At 35.7% G+C, this 20,555-nt stretch overlaps 2 protein-coding genes across 2 annotated transcripts; one reads left to right on the plus strand and one right to left on the minus strand.

Moving 5' to 3' along the window:
- Window positions 1-9,238: 9,238 nt before the first annotated feature.
- Window positions 9,239-12,944, minus strand: LOC112285771 (pentatricopeptide repeat-containing protein At3g23020). Its single transcript, XM_073535771.2, has 7 exons — window positions 12,136-12,944; window positions 11,911-12,006; window positions 11,398-11,651; window positions 10,961-11,252; window positions 10,348-10,733; window positions 9,742-10,172; window positions 9,239-9,642 (listed from the first exon to the last, which is right to left on the minus strand). The coding sequence occupies exons 1-6, from the start codon at window positions 12,334-12,336 to the stop codon at window positions 9,905-9,907; spliced, it is 1,497 nt and encodes a 498-aa protein (XP_073391872.1). The 5' UTR covers window positions 12,337-12,944; the 3' UTR covers window positions 9,239-9,642; window positions 9,742-9,904.
- A 221-nt stretch (window positions 12,945-13,165) lies between these two features.
- Window positions 13,166-20,353, plus strand: LOC112285770 (uncharacterized). Its single transcript, XM_024526877.3, has 16 exons — window positions 13,166-13,810; window positions 14,527-14,631; window positions 15,038-15,104; window positions 15,245-15,432; window positions 15,649-15,879; window positions 16,208-16,291; window positions 16,589-16,636; window positions 16,984-17,048; window positions 17,422-17,470; window positions 17,641-17,908; window positions 18,268-18,389; window positions 18,560-18,640; window positions 18,822-18,896; window positions 19,167-19,354; window positions 19,497-19,647; window positions 19,809-20,353. Exons 1-16 carry the CDS (start codon window positions 13,421-13,423, stop codon window positions 20,031-20,033), a joined length of 2,337 nt encoding a protein of 778 aa, XP_024382645.1. The 5' UTR covers window positions 13,166-13,420; the 3' UTR covers window positions 20,034-20,353.
- The last annotated feature ends 202 nt before the right edge of the window (window positions 20,354-20,555 follow it).

The raw sequence follows: 20,555 nt of genomic DNA on the forward strand, positions 1-20,555 counted from the left end.
TGATGAACATGAAGTTCATATTCTTTTATGTTTTTAGAATAGATTAGAATGTCATCTAAATAGCAAATGACAAAATTATCTAAAAATTTATGAAAACATCATTCATAAGATGTTGAAAATTGGCGAGTGCATTCGAGAGTCCAAAAGGCATAACATTATATTCAAAATGTCCATACTTAGTTCAAAAAGTAGTCTTCCATTCATCTCCTTCTTTCATATGAAGTAAGTTGTATGCTTGTCATAGATCTATTTTGGTATAGATCTTTGCTTGATTGAATTGGACAAAAAGTCTTGAAATCAAAGGCAAAGGATACCTATTTTTAATGGTGATCTTATTGAGTGCTCAATAATCTACATACATTTGTAAAGATCCATTTTTCTTCTTCATACTAAGATAAGAGTACCAACTAGAGATTTAGAATAGTGTATGAAGTTTTTTGCCAAATTCTCATCAATATACTCTTTTAATGCAACCAATTCATAATGTGATAAACTATAGATTAATCCAAATGGTGGTTGAGCTTCTTCTTACAAATCAATTGAACAATCAATAGGTCAATGCTTTGGAAGAATATTTGTCTTTTTTTTTAAAAAAATATCTTAAAATTCTTGATATTGGCTAAGAATATCACTTGATGTTTTTCCACCATTAAAAATAGGCATAGCATATATAGCAAAAGATGATCCTTCTTATGTAGCATGCATGAAAGTTCTTGTAGCTAGTAGTAAAGATTTGGATGTATTAGACTTATATACTTCTACTTCACTAATCCAATCTTTGATTATACTACCAAAAATATTAAGGTTATGATGTCATATTGCAACACAATTATATGGTGAAAATATAAATAGAAAAGTTTTATTAATATTTAGTCATTTTGGATGTTAGAAACAATGGCCAATTCTAGTGCCAATATTCAGGGGCGAGTTAATGTCACCCCATTGCAACTGTACCACCAAACGTGAAAACAACGTATGCTCCACATGACGTCATTGAATGATTTGCTATGTGAAAATACAGAGGGTATCTAGCTATAGAGAGTGTAGCTTAAACCTTTATATGAATCTTTTGTTAGCCTCCCAAAAATCTTTTATTTTGCATAAAACTCAAAATATAACAAAACCCCTTCAAAACATATTTTTTCCACAAAGGGTTTTCTTGTCTTGAACTTTAGAAAATCATAACTCTTAATCTAACCATTCAGTTTGTCTCAAATTTACAGGATAGGTAGAATTCACTCTTAACTTCTCTTAGATTGGATGCGCTAACTTCAAAATCCAATAACTTCTTCATTCTAACTTGAAATCCAATAAGTAATATGTGAAAAGTATAGCTGCAAAAGTGCTTTCTCTAGTCACGGTTGCCAAACCTCAATTACTATCCGTAAGCATGTGTTATGCCAAAAAGAGTGACAGTAGCTCCCAAATCAATACCTTAACTTTGAGCACTTGTATCTCCTTCATATAAACTCCAAACCATACAAAACTTGCACCAAAACCATAGCCAAAAACCTAAAATTGATGACCTTAGCCTTCAAAACTCAAATGGCCTCGAAAAACTAACCCTAATCCATAATATGGCCTCAGGCAGCCTCCTCAAAGTCCATTGGTCATGATTTTTGACCAATAGGAATGGAGATTTTTATTATTCATTTCCATTCATCTATATTGGTGCTCTAATTACTTCCTTTGCTACCAAAATCCTTCTTCAATCCTTTTTCTTATAAGATTTACATAATTTATGCTCTAAACACCAAATAAAAGAACCAAAAGAAGTTTTTAAAGAATACCTATGTCTAACAAAGGTGAGTCTAAATATTTAGAAGTTACTATCAATCAAAACCAATCTTAAAAGCCACTATCAAAAAGAAATTAAAATTATATAAATTCTATAGTAATCTTTTAAAACAACCTCTTCTCAAGGTAATAATCAAATTATATTCTACAACCAACTAAAATCTATTAATATGGCTCTCACCATGTTATTTAATGAATTATATATTAAGTACATAATTATATTATTTTCATATAGTAGCCAAAGCACAATACGACATCCACCCCTTCTAAACTTGTGCATCCTGTGGTATACACCAAGAAGAACCAAAGTTGTGGTCGGCATCATATTACCTCTTCAGTAATGTCTTCTTCAAAATCCAATTCTTCTTCCTCATACCTAGATAGATCAAATTCTTCTTCAACATCTTCAATGACTAGTTCTTGATCTCGTTGTTTGAAAATTATTATTTTCATATTGTAGCCAAATCACAACACGACACCATTCTCTATGTTGTTTCGGAGAAACGTTCTTTCCATGGAAAGATCCTCTTAGAGGTGAGAATTCCATGGAGGTGGTGTGCTGTTCCAATTCGGAGTTGAGGGGGGAAGAATAGGGGACCTCACAGGGTTAAAGGAAAGGAGAGAAAAAGGAAGAGGGCATTTGGAGATCGGGATTTTGGAGTCGGAGAGCTAGCTTCAAGCTCCTTCAAAAAAGATAGAATTGGATTTCATAGGATTTGGGAAGACTTTTGCAATCATTGCTGAAAGTCGATGTTTGTATTGGTGATTTGGGTTTTTTTTTGCAATAAAGTTAAGGTAGGTACTCTTGACTATTTTGTGAAATTGGAGAAACTTCTGCAGTTGAAATTTAGAGGTGTCTAGAGGATTGAATATACCGAGTGCATGCAAAAGTTTGTATTAATCTGATAGAACAGATAGAGGATATTTGACCATTAGTATAAAGAGGTATCAGAAGTTAGCAAATTGGAGTTGTTTAAGGTTTCTGTAATATCTGGAGATCTACCACCTGAAATAAGGTGACTTTTGGCTTGGTAAGTCGAGGACTTGTAGGCGGCAGTCAAGATACATCAGTGTGGATTTATGGCATTTTTTTGCAATCTGTAAGTTAAATTGGATTGAAACTTCTTGAGCATTTAGAAGGCTTGCAAAGACACTAGTGGTAGAAGTTTATAACAATCGGATGGTCAGATTGAGGATTACAGCTTATCAAAGCTCCCTGCCTAGGATTAAGGTTAGAAAAAATAAAATAAAAATAAAAATAAAAATAAAAAATAAAAATATAAATATAAATAAAAAATAAAATAAAATAAAATAAAATAAAAAATAAAACTAACAAATAACAAAAGACTTTCTGCTTATAATATCTTGAAGTTATTAAAAATAGTGTTTCTAAGTACTTTGTATTGGAATTAAGCTTTTACATTGAAATCCAAAATAGTTTCTAGTTATATGGTTGAAATCCACTAGCCTACCTAGATACTTACAAAACATTGTTTTATCTTCTACAACTAGACACCCGATGCATTCTCAAGCAAGATAGCATGTAATACGATAAGGAGAAATCTAATCTATTTAAGGGTTATATTTTTCTAGCCATGATAATTCTAAAATAATCAGATTAGAATTAAATCTTATTACATTAAATACTACTATGCTATTATGATCTTTAATTGCTACATCTAAAGGAACATCCATGGATAATATTTTCAAAAGACAACAAATGACCATCTATGACTTCTACATATACGGGTTTAATTTTCTTGACTAAAGATATTTTTTGATTATTGACAAAACCTTCATCTATAAAATAGGTTGAGGCTCTTGAATCTAATAAGACAAAGACTTTGTGATTTTTAGGTCCTAAACATACATCTATTATAAAATAAGGTGAGGGATCTAATGAGAGAATAAGACCTTTATTAGGTATTGCATATGATTCCAGCTGCATGGTTCCTAAATTAGTTGGAAAAACTTGTTTTTCAATACATTATCTTCTTTGGTTATTATGCTTCTCATTTTATAATGGTGTTGCTTCTTTGGAAAATGTTGAGTAGTATGCTTAGCTTCTCCACAATATAAATACAAACCCTTTTGGCAACGTCAAGACTTTTCCTACTCCATGAGAAGTTTAAAATATATTATATCAATTTACATTAGTTCCGGCCTTGATGAATATGTTTCAGATAACTTGGAAGCTGCCACGATTACTTGACTTGTTCTTCTTCAGCAAAATCTTTGCTTTTGATGCCTTTCAAATAATTGATTGTCACATGCAATGCCTTGAGCAATAAATTATTAATAATAAATCTTGAATGCTATTCTTTAATTCATTTCAAAATTGATTGACAAGTGCTTTATCATTCTAGTCTATGCCACAAGCGAGGTTTAGAAATTCAGTAGCATATGTAGTGGTTGATCATGATTCTTATTGTAAAGATAAGAGTTTGGTCTGTGCTACTTATTCTTGATCACTTTCTTCAAATATGACCGTAAACTTTTCTAAGAATAAATTTAAATCATAATGAAGTCAAGAATCTTCTTCCATCAAAGGTACAAACCAAAAAAGAACACTTCCAAATAGAAGTATACTTATAAAGGCAACTAAAATAAATCCATTTGCATATTGGAAAGGGTGTAACCTTAAGTAGAGCTTAACTTCTTGTAAAAATCCTCATAATTTTATCTTGTTCCATCAAACTTCTCAAGCATACTAATTCTTATCTGTCTTGAGTTTATAAAAATAAGACCTCCTAAATTTGGTTGTGAGGTTGATCAACTTGTTTCCTTCAGTTGCACAACTTCTTGATATAGACTTTAGACTTCTTTTATAGGTATAGAAATAGTGCTTCTATATTTGATGTTAGTAATGTGTGAAATTTATCATCCTAAGAGTATTGATAAGTTCGTAAAGATTCACAATAGTTATAAATATATTATTACATTTGCTAGAAATAACATCCATAATCTTTCCTTCTATAGAAAATTCAAACAAATCCAAAAAATTAAATAAGAGGAGGGTAATCCACAACTTTGAATAAAAATTTCTACAAAGAAAGATAATCTACTCTCTTTAACAAAAAGATCAATGTTAGAAAATAAGATTTTTTGTTTAAAGGTAGGTAGTCTGCAACCTTCAAAATATAAGAATAGAAGTAGAATAATCCACTCACTTCTAAAATAAGACAAAAATAGTATGTTAGCACTCTTATCAAACTATTAAAGATATGAATCTCAAAGAAAGAAAGTCTTCAATATTCTCTTATATCAGTGAAGAGAACTAAAAAGTCACTCAAAGGTGATGTAATATTAAACTAGAATGGCTATTGCTAAAAATAAGAAGATTAGAAAGTATTGAAACAAGACTAGGACTAGAAAGGTATTGACAAGAATGAAGAAGGCTTCACTCTTACTTCCATATATACTCTCTAACTAAGAGCTACTTGACGATATTCTAAAAGACCTCCAATATAAATTTGGCTTTGCTAGCTACATGTCTTAACTTGCAAGGCAAGTTATCTATGTATGCACCATATAATTAGCTTGTTTCCCAAGCTATTAAACGGAGTTAACTTGTTCCACAAGCTACCAACATGTTGTTAACGTGTTGACCAAGTTTCTAACCTACAAACACATCTAAAGTCAAAACTGTATTTATGAAGCTTCTAAGAAGCTTTTCTAAAAGACTTTATGAAATTAAACTATATTTATCTATTTCTATCTTATCATATAAGTAAATATTGGAATAAATGTATATTTCTGTGATATGTACTTAGATTTTTTATAATATAAATACAATCTTTCTTGTCAACGATGAACCTTTTTTTGCTCAGTAAGAGATTTAAAACATATGACATCAATTTGCATATCTATCACTTTCAAATGTATGTGTTGCAAAGACGTTGGTATTGCTACTAAATTATAAAAATATTAATGTTCATTTGTATGACTCTCAAATCAAAATTCAAAAAGTTAATTTTCATATTTTATAATAAAGTCAATTGCTTGACTTAATATCTAAGGATCAAGTAAGTTAAGCATCAATTTCTTTATCTTATATTATAATCTATAGAGAAATTGGCTAACAAATAAAGTATCATTTTACTTAATATTCATTATAAGTTATCAAAATTATAAAACATATAACATTATTGATTGATTGTTTTGTTCCAAAATATAGATCTTATTGATTGAAAAATATAATACATCTTGCTCTTCACATATAGATTGAAATTGTGAAGTATATAACATTATTGGTCAATTGCCTTATTGCAAGATAAAGATCTTGTTAGTTGCAATACAATTTGTATCATGTTTTTCATACATAGATTAAAATTTTACTAAAAAAGCCTCCAAATTATCGAATAGTAGATCTTATTGTTGAAGAAAAGTTAAAAACAATGATAATGCTAAACTTGAAAGAAGTATATTAATAAATCTAACTTGTAATCTTGGAATTGAATAGCTTTGGAGTTGAAGTATAATCATAAGTTATACTTGATTGATGAATCTTCAAAACTTTAACCTTGTACCATTAAACTTCTTAAACAAAGTAATTCTTAGGTCTATATCATTTAAAGGGTGTTGCACCATAAAAGATCAAATATGATCTGGTACAAATGTTGAAGTAGCTCTAATCATTTCTATATCTTTACTTCTTACTAATTTTGTTACTCCATGTGGTGGTAAATTAAATTGATGCATTTCAAGCATTAAGTCTCTCAATTGTTTTTGTATTTATGCCATTGAATTCTTTATATCAATAAGTTTTGCTATGATAATATTAAAAAAAAGAAGATATTTAATATCATTTCGGACAAGTAAAAAAAAAGGCTTGAAAATATATAAAAAAAATCTTAAGAATAATATCAATTTAAAAGAAGGTAATCCGCAACTTCTAATATATTTATGTCTTATTAAGAAAAAAGGGTAATCCATTCTTAATCAAGAAAAGACAAAGCTCTAATATTATAAGTATATTCTTATTAATCTGCTAAAAGCAAAAACTCAATAAAAGTAAATAAATAATTGAGAATTTTTTCAAAGAAATTTGACAAAATAAAAATAAAAAAATATGTATGTTCAAAAGTAACTAAAATGGCTATTACTAAAAGATAAGAAAACTAAAGACCTTTGAAAGTGGATTAAAAGTAAGAAAATAATTGATACAAATGAAAAAGGCTTCACACTTGCCTCCATATATACTTTCTAATTAGGAGCTATATGGCAAAATTTTATAAGACCTCTAACACGTATCCAATTCGCAAGACATATATCTTAACTTGCAAAGCAAATTTTCTATATACACACAACATAGTTAGCTTCTACCACAAGCTATTAGTACTTGTGACACATGGATAACTTGTTGGCAAAGTGTTCAATCTATCAATCATCTATAGATATGTATAAAAATAAAAATCATGTTTATAAAACTTTTTAAAAACTTTTCCATAATATATTATCAAATTAATCTATTTTTATCTTCTTTTGCTTACTTATATTATTTCGATAATTATTAGAGTAAATATGTATGTTTGTGATAGTTACACATGTTGGTCACTTATTATAGAATTTGGCCATGCAATACATATGTTTGAAACTTATTTTGCAAGTTAGACAAGTATCCTATAAGTTGGATATATATTGGGTGATTTATAAAATATTGTCATGTCGCTTTGTAATTGGATAGTATATATAGAAGCAAGAGTGAGGCCTCTTTCACTCTTATCAATGCCTTTCTTATTCTTAATCTTGTTTCAAGAGTCTCTAGTTTTCTTATCTTTGGAAATAGCCATTTTAGTATTAATAATATAACTATCTTTGATTTATATATATATATATATATATATATATATATATATTTTGAATGATACTTGTATATATTAATTCTTTAATTTTTTTGTGACTAATGTCTTTGGCAATGCACCAACAACCATATTTTGTTACTAATTAAAAATTAAAATTATTCAACTGTTAATAGTCTTAATTTTCTTCAAATCCATAATTAAGAATTTATTTAATATGATATAGTCAAAGAATTCTACTTGAAGTTCATGAAATATAAATTTCTCTAATTTGGAGTATAGTCAATTATCTTATAATTTTTGTAAGACAAGGATGATATGCCATTTATGCTCTTTTAGATTCTTGAAATAAATTAGGATGTTCAAATAACATTCAATAATATCATGAAGGAATCCACAAAATACATCATTTATCAAATATTAGAAATATCTAACACAATTGTAAGGCATGACATTATACTCAAAGTGCCTATATCTTGTATGAAAAGTGGACTTGTACAGAAGTATCTTATTTTGATATAGTTGGTACTTTCAAATCAAGCTATCTTAGTCTATCTTAGATTATTATTTGAGAAGAATTCTTCAATACTGCGTAACTTTGGAGCATTTTTGGTAGCATTTCAAGAAGTGTTTGGTGAACTTGACAAGATTTATTTTGCAAGAATCAGGATTTAAAGCCTTTGATAATGAATATGATGTACATTGGTTTATGCCTTAGATTTTTGACAATTAGCATGTGATATAAATTAGAGAGAAAAGGCATTTAAAAGTTAATTTTATTAGGAATTATGAGATGATAAAACGGACCTATTAATATCTATGTTTGATCCTCAATTGCTTAATAAAGCCATTAGTCAAGATATCATATGCAATAACTAGCTTTTTAATGTCAATTAGATAAACATCCATTGTTTCTGCTACAAATTTATTCAAAATCTTCTATATCTTCTAATTTCAAAAAATATTTGGAAGTAGAAGATATGTAATTTGATACAATTAGCTTCAAATCTTTTTTTGAGTAAAAAAAGAAGTATAGAAAGGAATCCGGCTTGTATTTGTGTTATGGAGAACTTGACCACAAGGTTACTAATTGCTACAAAAAACATTGATGTACATATAAGATGAGAAGTGTGCTTACATCACCAATTGCTTTGTATAAAAACAAGGATGTTTTGCCACAATAGGGACCATGCAACTGAATTCTTCTATCCACAAGCCAAAAAATATCAATGATTATCATCTACTTCTTCTTGTTGCTTTATCATACCAACATATTTAGTAGATTCAATAGCCTTTGCTTTTGACTTAGAATTTTCAAGAACCCATAAAATTCCAATAGTCAAGAAACCCAAGGCTATCCATATAGAGAAGCTATTCTAAACAAATTCATTTACAACTATCTCAACATTTTGATAAGTCTTATTGTAACAAATCCTACACATGGCATCCAAAGAATAGCAATGAACACTTGTACTACTATGCTAGAATCGTCATCATTATCAGTTTTTTGTCATGGACAATAATGTCAAATATTGAATTTCTCCACATATAGACTAAAAACATAAACAGATAAAAAGCAATGAGATATGAACCACCAAACATTCACTCGGTTAGTACTTGATATCATAGTCGACTAGAGATTAACAATATGTAAATTCAATTACATTACAAAAGTATTTGAAGGGCCCAGGTATTACATGCTTGGTCTCCACATATGAATATCAACAAGTCCTATTTATACCGAGTTTGTAGCCTGTTCGTCAATGTCAACATACAGACAAGTAGCTATATCAGGTGCAAGAATGAGCAAATTTGATAAAACAGTGTCCTAAACAGCCTCCTTAGACTTGCAACTCATCAGTCTACAAAGGCAGAGCATTTGCAGTCAGCAGCAGATTGAGATTAAATTCACTGGAATCTGTAATTGCTCCGCTCGTAGAGTCCAGAAGAAGGGATATCTGGATTAAGAAAAAAATGCGACATACGGCTCCCCTTTCCAGTGGTAATAATTGCACTCCCAGAAATTTTCCTCTTACCACAGCCTCTGTAACAGCAAACCAAATGTGAGTATTGATTATATACGCAGAAATCAGCTTCAGGTTAAGAAGAAGCTCAAGTAATAGAATAGGCTCCAGTAATAGACCTTCAGCAAACTGATTATCTTCTTCTCAAAAAGCGGGTATAGCAGATGCTTAACATCCAACACAAGATTTCATCTGGGTATTCTTCAGTTACTTCACACCAGAAACAAGCCGTGAGTGTGACCACCACAAGCTGCATAGACTGTAAGTAGCTCTTTCAGACTACTAATCATCTGTATCATCCGAGAAATACGGAACTTGGGAGCTAGATACACTTGAATTCTTGGATCCTTCAAATAAATCCACGTCGACATCATCTTCTTCGGCTAGACCCTCCACAGTGGATTCAGTAAGCTGGACTTCGCTCCAGTTTGCCAAGCCAAAATGTTCAAGAGATTTCAAAAACGAAGCTGATACTGGTGCAACATCAGCTATTCGCATGCGTTCGATTAGCCTCTCCATGTCATTTAATCGATTATCTCTTGCATAAGCCCTGAGATTCAGCCACCATAAATGCTAAGTACCCTGTTGAATCTGATAACAAAGTGTTCCATTACTATTCTAAAATGATACATTGTAGAGAGGAGGTCTATAGATATGAGCGCTGGTGAATTAATTACTCAGAATAATGTATGAAATAAAAAAGGAGAAAAGAAGCTTGGGCTTACCTAAGAATGATTAGGTATGATGATGTCCGAGGATGTATTTGCCACTCCAAGGCTTCTTTGAGAAGTTCTTCTGCTTCTTCGAAAAAGTTGTGCTTGCAATATGCACTAATCATAGTATTCAACGTAGAGGTTTGAGGCTTTATGCTAGCCTCAAGCATTTGATGGAAACACTCACGCATCTTTTCAAAATCACCCACGCCGCCAAATCCATACATAAGTATCTCAAAACTTCTGAAATTAGGCTTGAAGCTTGCTTCTTCCATCCTGCTGAAGGACCATAGCATATTCTCCATATCTTGTGCCCGGGCGTAACTGCTCATTAGGAGGTTATACGTTTTCAAATCAGGTCTGTGTTTAGACTTAGAACCTGTCATACTTTTAAGCACCTGCAACAATATAGATTCAACAAAATATCACGAAGCTCAAAACATGCACGTGTCAAAATTTTAAAGCTATTCATCAAAGCACTGAAGATTTCCACTAGACACTTACTGCGGTGAACAAAGACACAACCTGCATGGATTGTGAGAAGGCAGAATCAGAACATTCCAAGACAAGAAAACTAGCGTTGCTCAATGAAATGAATTGACAAAATAGGAGTAATCACACTCACTTGCTCCATCTTAACAAAGTCCTTTCCACGGCCATATGCACCGATGAGAGTATTAGAGGTCACATTGTCAGGCTTTATGTGTTTCTGTATTCTCATGACAAACAGCGTCATTTCCATTTGTACATAGTCTCCAGCCTCGGCATAAGCACCAATGACTCCGTTATAAGTAACAAGATCAGGATAGATCTTCGCTGCCTCCATCTCCTTAAAGAATCTGTCCACTTGGACAACATCACCCAATTGTGCACTAGCCCTGAGAAGTATATTGTACGTCACCAAATTGGGCTGGCATCTGTTGACAAAAGACATTCTCCATTTGTTGAGGTGGTTGATTCAACAAATCGATTCATTCAAACCAAATGTCCGATTATTATCAATGCACATTCAATAAAAGATAATGATGTCGTGAAAAGCAGTCCACCAGAAACTACACATACTTTGGTTTTTGCTTCATCTTTTCGAAAAGCTTCATAGCTGCTTCAAATCCCCTTCCTTTATCTCTGCTGTGAAGATAAGCGGTGATAAGTGCATTGTACAAAGACGAGTCAGGTCGACTACCGCTTCGTTTCACCTCATTGAAGAGCCATACAGCCATCCGGAGATCTCTGGCCTTTCCTGAGATAACGATCAGCTTGGCATAGAATCCGTCATCATGATTGTACCATTTCTGCCTTTGCATCCACCTGAAAACCTGAACAAAATTTAAATATGTCAATTTTTTACTAGGGAATTTGCCAAGATTTTGCGTAATTATAACACGTCTTTCAATCTGCAGTTTTTTTTTTGTCTCAGCGATGGCACATACGACTCATAAATATAAAGTCGGTAATAAGTAAAAATAATTTCATTTGCGATAAAAGAACTCAATCTAGAATTCTGGAACGAGAAGCACAAGATAAGATACCACCCTCCAGCTCAGCCTGTGCAAAAGGGAAAGAGACTGATAATACCTCAAGTGTAAGTGCCCACTTGCTTTGATTTGCAAGACCTTCCAAAAGTGAAAGCCAATCAGTTAACTTCATAGAGGGCGACAGACTCTCGAGAATCTGGAAGGACACACAAAGTCATGATCTCAGTAAGAAGAATAATGAAAAGCGAGAGGATACTAGAAGAGACTGCCGGAAACGGGTATGTGAAGCTGGGAATGGAATTGGTAGAGAGACGCGAGGATTCACCTGCACAACGGAGACCTGGCTAGCATTCAGGATTCTGAGAATGGAGGGAACGGAAGGACGGACATCCTGCTCAGCATTGAGATACGAGCGTTTGGCAGCGCGAACGGCGAGGCGGCGGGGAGGAAGGAAGCCAGGAGGACGAGTGGGAGAAAATCCACATGGTGGGAGGCTCCGTGCAGGGACGAAAACAGCGGACATCATCTTCGAACAAGCTCCCAAGCACTCCTCTGCGCCAAATCACAGAAGCTAACAAGAGCAACAACCCAAAAGAACCAAAGCAGGGCAAGTAAACTCCCAAGACTACAATGTAGTCGACGGAGAAAGGGGGAAACGACCAGGGGGGCGGCACTGAAGAGGCAAATGAAGGAGAAACACGATCAATCAAGGTCTGCAGCCGACACAAGACGATCATATTCTCAAGACTCGCGGAAACCCAAAACCCCTGCTCCTCCGCAAAAGAGACTCTGGATACATTTCAACAACTTCCTACAACGCAGAATCCAAGCCCCAATACCGTCAATTCTTCCTCCTTCTCAACTGAAGCTCGGAGATCATAAAACCCTAGAAACACTGCGGCATCGAAAGCTGAACGCTAAGCGGCATTGCGCTGAAGATCACCATAGCCATTGCAGACAAACCACGAAGCAGCCTGTATGGGAATCCCCATGCAAATTCCGGGCTATTATGCCTACAAAACGAAACACATTAAAATTACAATAAAATCTATCTACATAATAAATATATTAAAATTATAACTTCACAAAAGCAAGATAAGGTGAAGGAGGGCATTATACTCCATAATCAGTTTAATATAGAACCGTCAGTTGTGCCAGTAGCCGATCAGGTATATATCCACGGTTTAAGAAAAATACCCTTCACTTCTTGTACCCTTCTCTCAATAATCCTTTGAGGAGGTTCTCAATTTATATACCAGGGTATTGGATTTATACACTCTTGGATACCCGGGATAGCGGATTTTGGACGCATGTTTGCGTTCGCCGACGAGAGAGTGTGAAGTAATGCCTAATTAGTTAAAGATGGTCTTTGGGACGCAACAGCGCCGCGTGAGTAATCAGCCATGCGATGCTGAAGTTCGCATGCCGAGTGAGTCGAGTATCTGAGATGCTCACAGAGTTTCGTATGATCAGATGCAGTCGTTAGAGTAAAAAATGCGTCCTTGTATGCGGTGTCTGTATTTTGCTAGAGTTTTGCTGTGGAAGTGAACAACGACGTAGTTTGCGGAAGATTACGAGAGTTTGCGAGAGCGAGAGAGGAATTCGGATAGATGGGGAGGATGAAGGGTGCAGCGGAGATGCCTGGTGCAGCTGGGTCGGTGCCGTTACCTGAGGTTCTGACCGATTTTAGGCAAGAGAGCTACTGGGATCAATTTTTTAAGGCTAGCCAGGGCCGGCCGTTTGAGTGGTATGGAGATTGGGTTTCGCTGCCTAAAGTGTTTCGGGAGCTTCTGGGCTTGAGGCCTGAACGGAACCCGCCGCTGGAGATTCTTGTGCCGGGCTGTGGGAATTCGAGGCTGTCAGCGGCTATGTATGATGCTGGGTTTCAGAAAATTGTCAATGTAGATTTCAACAAACGCGTCATAACTGAGATGTTGAGGTTAAATGTGCGAGCTCGCCCTTTGATGCGATGGCAGGTTATGGATATCACCAAAATGCAGGTCATCACGCTAACCACCTTAAACCCTGAACCCTTGGTGATCATGACATTTTTTCTGATTGGTTTTGTACAAAATATAAATATAGCTCAGGTTATTTCTCCACTCTTGAGATGTCATTTGCAATGACCGCATTCGGAAATGCCTCTTTCACAGTGCTATGGGAACAATACATAATGTTGAAAATAACCAAACATCAAGTGAGTCTGCTCGGTTTGAAGAATTGCTTACTGTAGCTGTGAACTAGTACGTCTATTTACTGCCTTATCTTGTCTTGAATATTGTATTTCTCCTGTCGAGGTTGATCGAAGCAATTGAATCTGATAATGCTTTGAACTGCAATGAATTTTGTCCAAGTTTTTCAAGTATGATTTTGAAGACTATACCGGCGAGGCTCTTGTTGCTTATTTGTTCATGATAGACTTTTACATTTCAAATTCTACAGCCCTGTTTATCCGTTTCTCTATTTACTGTTAGGCGTGGCACTTATATTAGGTGCATTTCGCAATAGCATCTATATATTGTTCCCTACTTGGCGAATAGCAGTATTGTTGTGGCAAAGTCTTAAACGGTTGATCAATTCGTGTAAGATGCTTGCGGCAGCTCTTGGAGGTTACATTACGTACAAATGGGTAGTAACGGCGATGATTTTGTTGCAAGGGCGGAGATGACGCTGGCATTTTGAGTTGTGTCGGTGATGTCTTTTTGGGGTTTTACAGTTTGCAGATAATTCATTCGATGTGGTGTTGGACAAGGGTAGTTTAGACGCACTTACGGGAGAGCCAGATGAGCCTCAAGTTGCAGCGGAAGGACTTCTTTCCGAGGTCTCATATTATCTTCTGCACTCAGGAAACTGCTTATGTTTGTGTTTTCAACTGAACATGTTTCCATGAAATTAGGATTTTAATTTGCTGGATGTACGTTGAGAATATGTTTCAAATAGGGCTTCAAGCAGTATTGTTATGGAGGCTATGTCTGCATTGTGGACTGTTCTTGCTTAAAAATTTGTTGGCACGGATATGTAAATACTTTCTTTTCACACGAGATATATCTCCCTGTTGGTAGAAACATGCATGTTCTGTCTTTACGACAGGACGCGATTCGCCTGCAGAATATTTTTCTCGAGATAGTTGTGAACACATTTTTGATAACTGTAAAATCTTTTAGTGGCATACTCTTAACAAGTAATATCTCAAACTCTGGGGACTATCATTTGTTCTCCCATGGCAGGTGAAGCGAGTACTAAAACATGGTGGAAAATACATTTGTATTACACTTGCTCAGCAGCACGTAATTGGTATGTGAACTTCCATCATGTGTGCAAAGGAATTCAATATCTGGTGTTACACAGGTTGATGGCATTGATGAGCATGTTATGGCTCTCTTGCATGATCCTTAGGTTTTGATTATTTCTACTGGGGCCTGTTGGGGAACCAGAATTGCTGCTTGGAAACTTCAGGATAGGCTGGGACGTTGTTGTGTATCAAGTGCAAGATGAGTCAAATGATACATCATCTGCCTTACAGCCACTACTTGTGGTGGCTACAAATACTGGTTCTGTTAAGGTTTCTCCGGTAAAACCCTGCTTAGAAGAAGTCAATCCAAGAGCAGCCAATGCAGACCAGGTGAGGCTCTTGTACTTCTTTTCTCGTTAGCAACGTATTGCTACCGATATCCACGACTTTGTGAGAATTAGAACGATGATGGTTTAAAGAGTCCATGCTTTGAAGTTTCTCCTACTTAGGTCTAAGTCTGTGCTTCCATAGAAACTTTTAATCATATTTTTCCTTTTTCTTTTGTACACAATCTAGTAAATTTTTTGAAGATTTTCTGTGATACAGATGAATTGCGTGGTAAGTGTGATTGAAGCGGAAAATAAACTGCGCGCAACTTTTGAAGCTGGTTCGGTGGAGGATCAGGAAGTTGAAGAGGACTATTCTGAGTATGATGAATTAAATCCAGGCAAAGTGAGAACGGTAAAGTTAGGTGGTCATTATCTTGCAGTGGTTCTTGATGCCAAGCCCGAGTCTGGACCTCACGCGTATAAGGCGGCTGTTTTCTTAGTTCCAAGGGTAAGCTTATGAAGACCTCTATCCACAATGTGCAATCTAATCTCTGTTTGAAAAAGTCGCAAGTATTAAAGTTCTTTGTTTACAATTTGTCTACCATCATATCCGAATCATCGCAAAATCAGCATAGCAATACATGTAGGTCCTTGTTTTTCTTTCAAGGTACATCTGCGTCGCGTATGATCGTATGCTTTGGTCCATATTCATGGTGTACTTTAGGAGGGGTGAAGCAAGATGGCTGTTCTTTACGAAGGCTAGCTTGTCCGAGGGAATGCATTATGTTCTTTATATTTCAATTTTTGCTTCATAATCCATTAATGTATATGTGCAGGGTCGAGCACATGAGTGGCTCTTTTCTACTGAGGAAGGACAGTGGGAGATTGTAGAGGCTGCAAAAGCGAGTCGACTTATAATGGTGAATTGCACCATTGTTCCTTATTACCTTTTCTTTTCGCTCAATCTAGTCTTGCATCTACGTTGAATGTTATGTCTGTTAGGTGGAGGCTTACCAGTCGGAATGCGATGATAACTTTAGCGCGGTCTCACAGTTAGAGGACGAATTTCGTCTGTCGATTTTTTTCCCAATACTTTAGTGACTGCACTCTTAGGACGTATAATTATCTCAATGATCGGGTCTCAGGGCTCACTGTGAGTCGTAGAACTAATCTACTTTAGCTACTATTGCTGACATCCCTACTTTTCTTACATTCAGGTCATGTTGGACACTCAGCAATATCCAGGAAGCTTAGCAGCTGTCCAGGTACTTCCAAGTTTCTTTTCGTTTTAATGAATTATTCTTTCTCGTTTACAAGCTTCGTCTGTTTGCTTGAACAAGAGGAAATCTAACTGGTTATGAAGTGCGAGCAGTGGTTTTGATGTCCAAGAACCAATTTTTACTTTGTAGCGCAATATGTGTGTGTGTGTGTGTGTGTAAATAAAATTTTCGCTTCGAGTAATCTATAAATGCTAGCTTATATTTTAGTACTCAGATGTGTCTCCAACTTTTTGTGGTCACCAGCCATAATTAGGGCAGATGGAATGTGCGTTTATTATTCTTATATATTCATCCTTGTTACATATGTCTGAGAATGGACTGTTGCAATGTAGGACGAACTGTCTCATGTTGTGAAGAATTTTTTACCACTTCATTGCAAGGAGTCTAAAGATATTCCGTAAGTTCTCTAGGAATTTCCTGTTGCAATTTTGCATACTTGACGATTGTAAAGATTTATTTAGCTAGCTGAATGTGTTTCCTGTTGCCTTTTGGAAGTGACCTGGCTACTAATGGTTTGCCATTATTATGTAGTTCTAACATCTAGTTGATATTGCTCAACTTTCTTTTTTTTTTCTATCTTTTTTGTCTCTATGGTTTCCAGTCTGCAGCTGTCATGGCTTTGTTGCAAGGGAACAGAATTAACTAATCTGACCATATAGTAGAGGGGTCGTTTTATAAGGTAGTTGCTTATCACTATGATTTTAAGGTCGTATTGTTATCCATCTGATCAGCCCGAGTATCAGTTGGCTAAGAAGTGTCTGTTTCAACAGGTACATGACCACAGATGATGGTGTACACCGGAGAACTGTCCTTGAAGAGGTAAACATTCAAGTCGAAGTGGGATGAAAATTATGGTTAGAGTTCCTTTTTAGCAGTTGATGCTGATTCATTTCGTACCTCTCCAAGTTCAACATATTGATACTGTTTTTCACTACTTTCGAGCGTTTGACACATCCAGTAATTTTGAACTGGTATCTGGGTTTGTGTAGATAAAATCCCCAATTACTGGTACAATTAAGGTTGAAGACGTGGTACTTGAAGGTAAGAAAACCAGTGAAGATGCTGCATCAGCTCCAACACAGAGCTTCTATCGTCGACTCGTCTTCGACAGAAATCCCAATCTTATCCAGTCTGATGCAGTACTAGTGCCTTACTCAGCAGTGGCTGAAGACCCACAATCGAGAAAGCAGACTACCCAGCAGAAAAAGAAGAAGAAGAAGAGTAAAGCCAAAGAACCAGTGCTTGATATTAAAAACGGTATCCTTACATAAGCACATCTCATATTATCATTGTCCTGCTTCTGATAGCCCTTTAGGTTGCACTTGATTAAAATAATGTTTGCTTTGCAGCACTATCCGACTTGTTAAGGAATGGAATGTCGCACGCACGACTAGAATATATTTACTGTATGCTATCTACATTCTATCCTTCTCTTTGTGTGTATGGTACTCATATTTCTGGTTGAGATTGATTACTCAGCTCTCTAATTTAATGCAACTCTACTTTTAAGCGATGTATTCATAAAAGTTTTTGGGTATCGCCAGGTAAGAATTTTGGGTACCTTCTGCTGATTGAGCACATTTATGGACTCACCGTTTGTGAACCGTTGATAACAGAGGTGGAGGAGGAACTCCGGGTGGATCACAGTCAGTTGGGTAATAGCTATCATGCAGGGATGATTGCTGGTGTAGCACTAATCACTCAAGGTCTAGAACAAAGTTTGTCTGTCAAAGATCCAGTAAGTGTATTTAACTACTTCAAAACATTCCAGTTGTTTTCACTGGAATATTTATTTACTAGGACTTGCTCAACATGGCTCTGTCCCATGACAGTGTACTTGGCCTTCGCCATTTCGCTGTCCTTCATTTGATGATGATAAGGGCTTTATTAACAGGACCAAATCTGCAGGTAAGAGTGATGGTAGTGGGGCTCGGAGCAGGGTTGCTACCTATGTTTTTACATAATCATCTCCCGGTTGATCATATTGAGGTTCGTTCTAACCTTCCTTTACTTACTGTGGAACTATTGGTCTATCCAAGTCTAAAACATTAAAGCTGATAGGCGTGGAAAGAACGACCTGATTGCTTAATAATATGAGCTTATGCACTCTGTCCTGTTTTAGGCTTTCTGCATGTAGTCAACTTATCCTGCTTGTTACATTTCTTTTTAGGTGGTTGAGCTGGATGGTGTAATTGGAGATTTAGCTAAGCGCCATTTTGGGTTTGTCGAGAATAATCGCATGAAGGTAACCTTTTTGTACATGAATATTACTGTACATAACCCTGTATAATATGTTGCCAAATCAGTGAGAGGGGCAAGTTCAAATACTTAGAACAGTGGCACCAGTATTGGCATGAATAGCATCTTAACGTAGTTAAGTAAAATGAAGAAGCCGGTCTATGCACAAGTCGTTCTTGGTCTCTCAACTGGACAACAAGAAAGAGAATCTAGATCATCTGCTAGTATTTGAGCTCCCCCCTTACTAATTTCTGCATTTTCACGTTCAATATTTCAGCTACACGTAGGGGATGGTATCGACGCAGTGCATGCGATTGGACGGGTAGCTAAAATACCTGTTAAGGTGCCCACAGTTTCAGAACTTTCAGAAAATCTGGCTACGAGTCATATAAACGAAGGTTCAAATTCTGTGAAGGACCAAAGGTTGCATGTTTTGATTATTGATGCAGATGCTGGCGACTCAAGGTACGCAAGGATTTCTGTTGGACCATCTTTTGGCGGTATATTCAATGAGTCGTGATCACATCTTGTTTGTGTATGGCATGGATGACCACCGAAATCGCGAATTCTGTCATAATATTGGACATGGTTTGGGTTTATTTTACAGCTTGGAAATGAGCTGTCCACCAAAAGAATTTTTGGATGAGTCCTTCCTTGCTGCAGCCAAGGTAGCGCTTGTGGATGAGGGTATGCTGGTCATCAATGTGGTGTCCCGGGCTGCACGAGCAGTTTCTTCTGCGGCTTCAAAGCTCCAGAAGGTAAACAATATTAGGCATCATATGACTAAAAGACCATTTGTTGGAGAATAGAATTCAGTAAATTACTGTATACATACTAGGGCATTACTTAACTCGTCCATGGATGGAATCCTTTTTTTATTAATCGACAAATTCTTACTAAGATTGCTTGATGCTTGCAGGTATTCGAGGAGGTTTATGAGTTGAAGATCGATGAGGACGTGAATCGTGTTCTTTTTGCACTTCCACGTAAATGCCCTGTGCCTAACGACTCTCTAATCAGTGACTTGCGTTCCGCAGCATTGCGTTTGAGGAAATTGTGTACAGATTTTTCACCTTGGCAACATGGTCCAGCCCTAGAAGACTTCTTACAAGAAGATAAGCTACGCCTAATTCCCAGAACTTAGCCGGGATGATATTAGACTGTATTTGCAGAAGCATGTGAAACTTTGTTTTCCTGGGGTTTGGCATTGACAGGGTTGAAAGTCCAAAGATGTCACACAGCTGTGACAGTGAGTCCATCAGTGTGTTTAATATGGGTTCTCATGCCAATTATTTACTGCATTGCAGTCAAACCCAAGGCCAAAAGTAATCTACTAGTTTGGAGAGTCAATATTAAAGTGATATATAGCGCCGTGTCTTTTTTGAAGCCAGAGGAAGAGATCAACCTTTTACTCTGATGAGTTAAAAAGACTGTTTTTCCTGGTGTCCAGTCTTTCTCTCCTAACATCAGACATGTCTTGGCTTTCGTTACTTACACCAGCAGTCCTGTGCAGTCTTTTTATACTCCATGCAGAAGAACTAGTATGGATTATGCTGTCGACTCAACTTTGGTTGGCTTCAAACGTCAGCAGTGCAGTTATTCACTCGCTGAATTTCATACAAAGTGGTAATCCATGTTTCTTAAGTACAAGATCTTGCAAAAATGT

The sequence above is a fragment of the Physcomitrium patens genome, chromosome 8, assembly GCF_059467195.1.
Source record: "Physcomitrium patens ecotype Gransden chromosome 8, ASM5946719v1, whole genome shotgun sequence".
Classification (NCBI taxonomy): Eukaryota; Viridiplantae; Streptophyta; class Bryopsida; order Funariales; family Funariaceae; genus Physcomitrium; species Physcomitrium patens.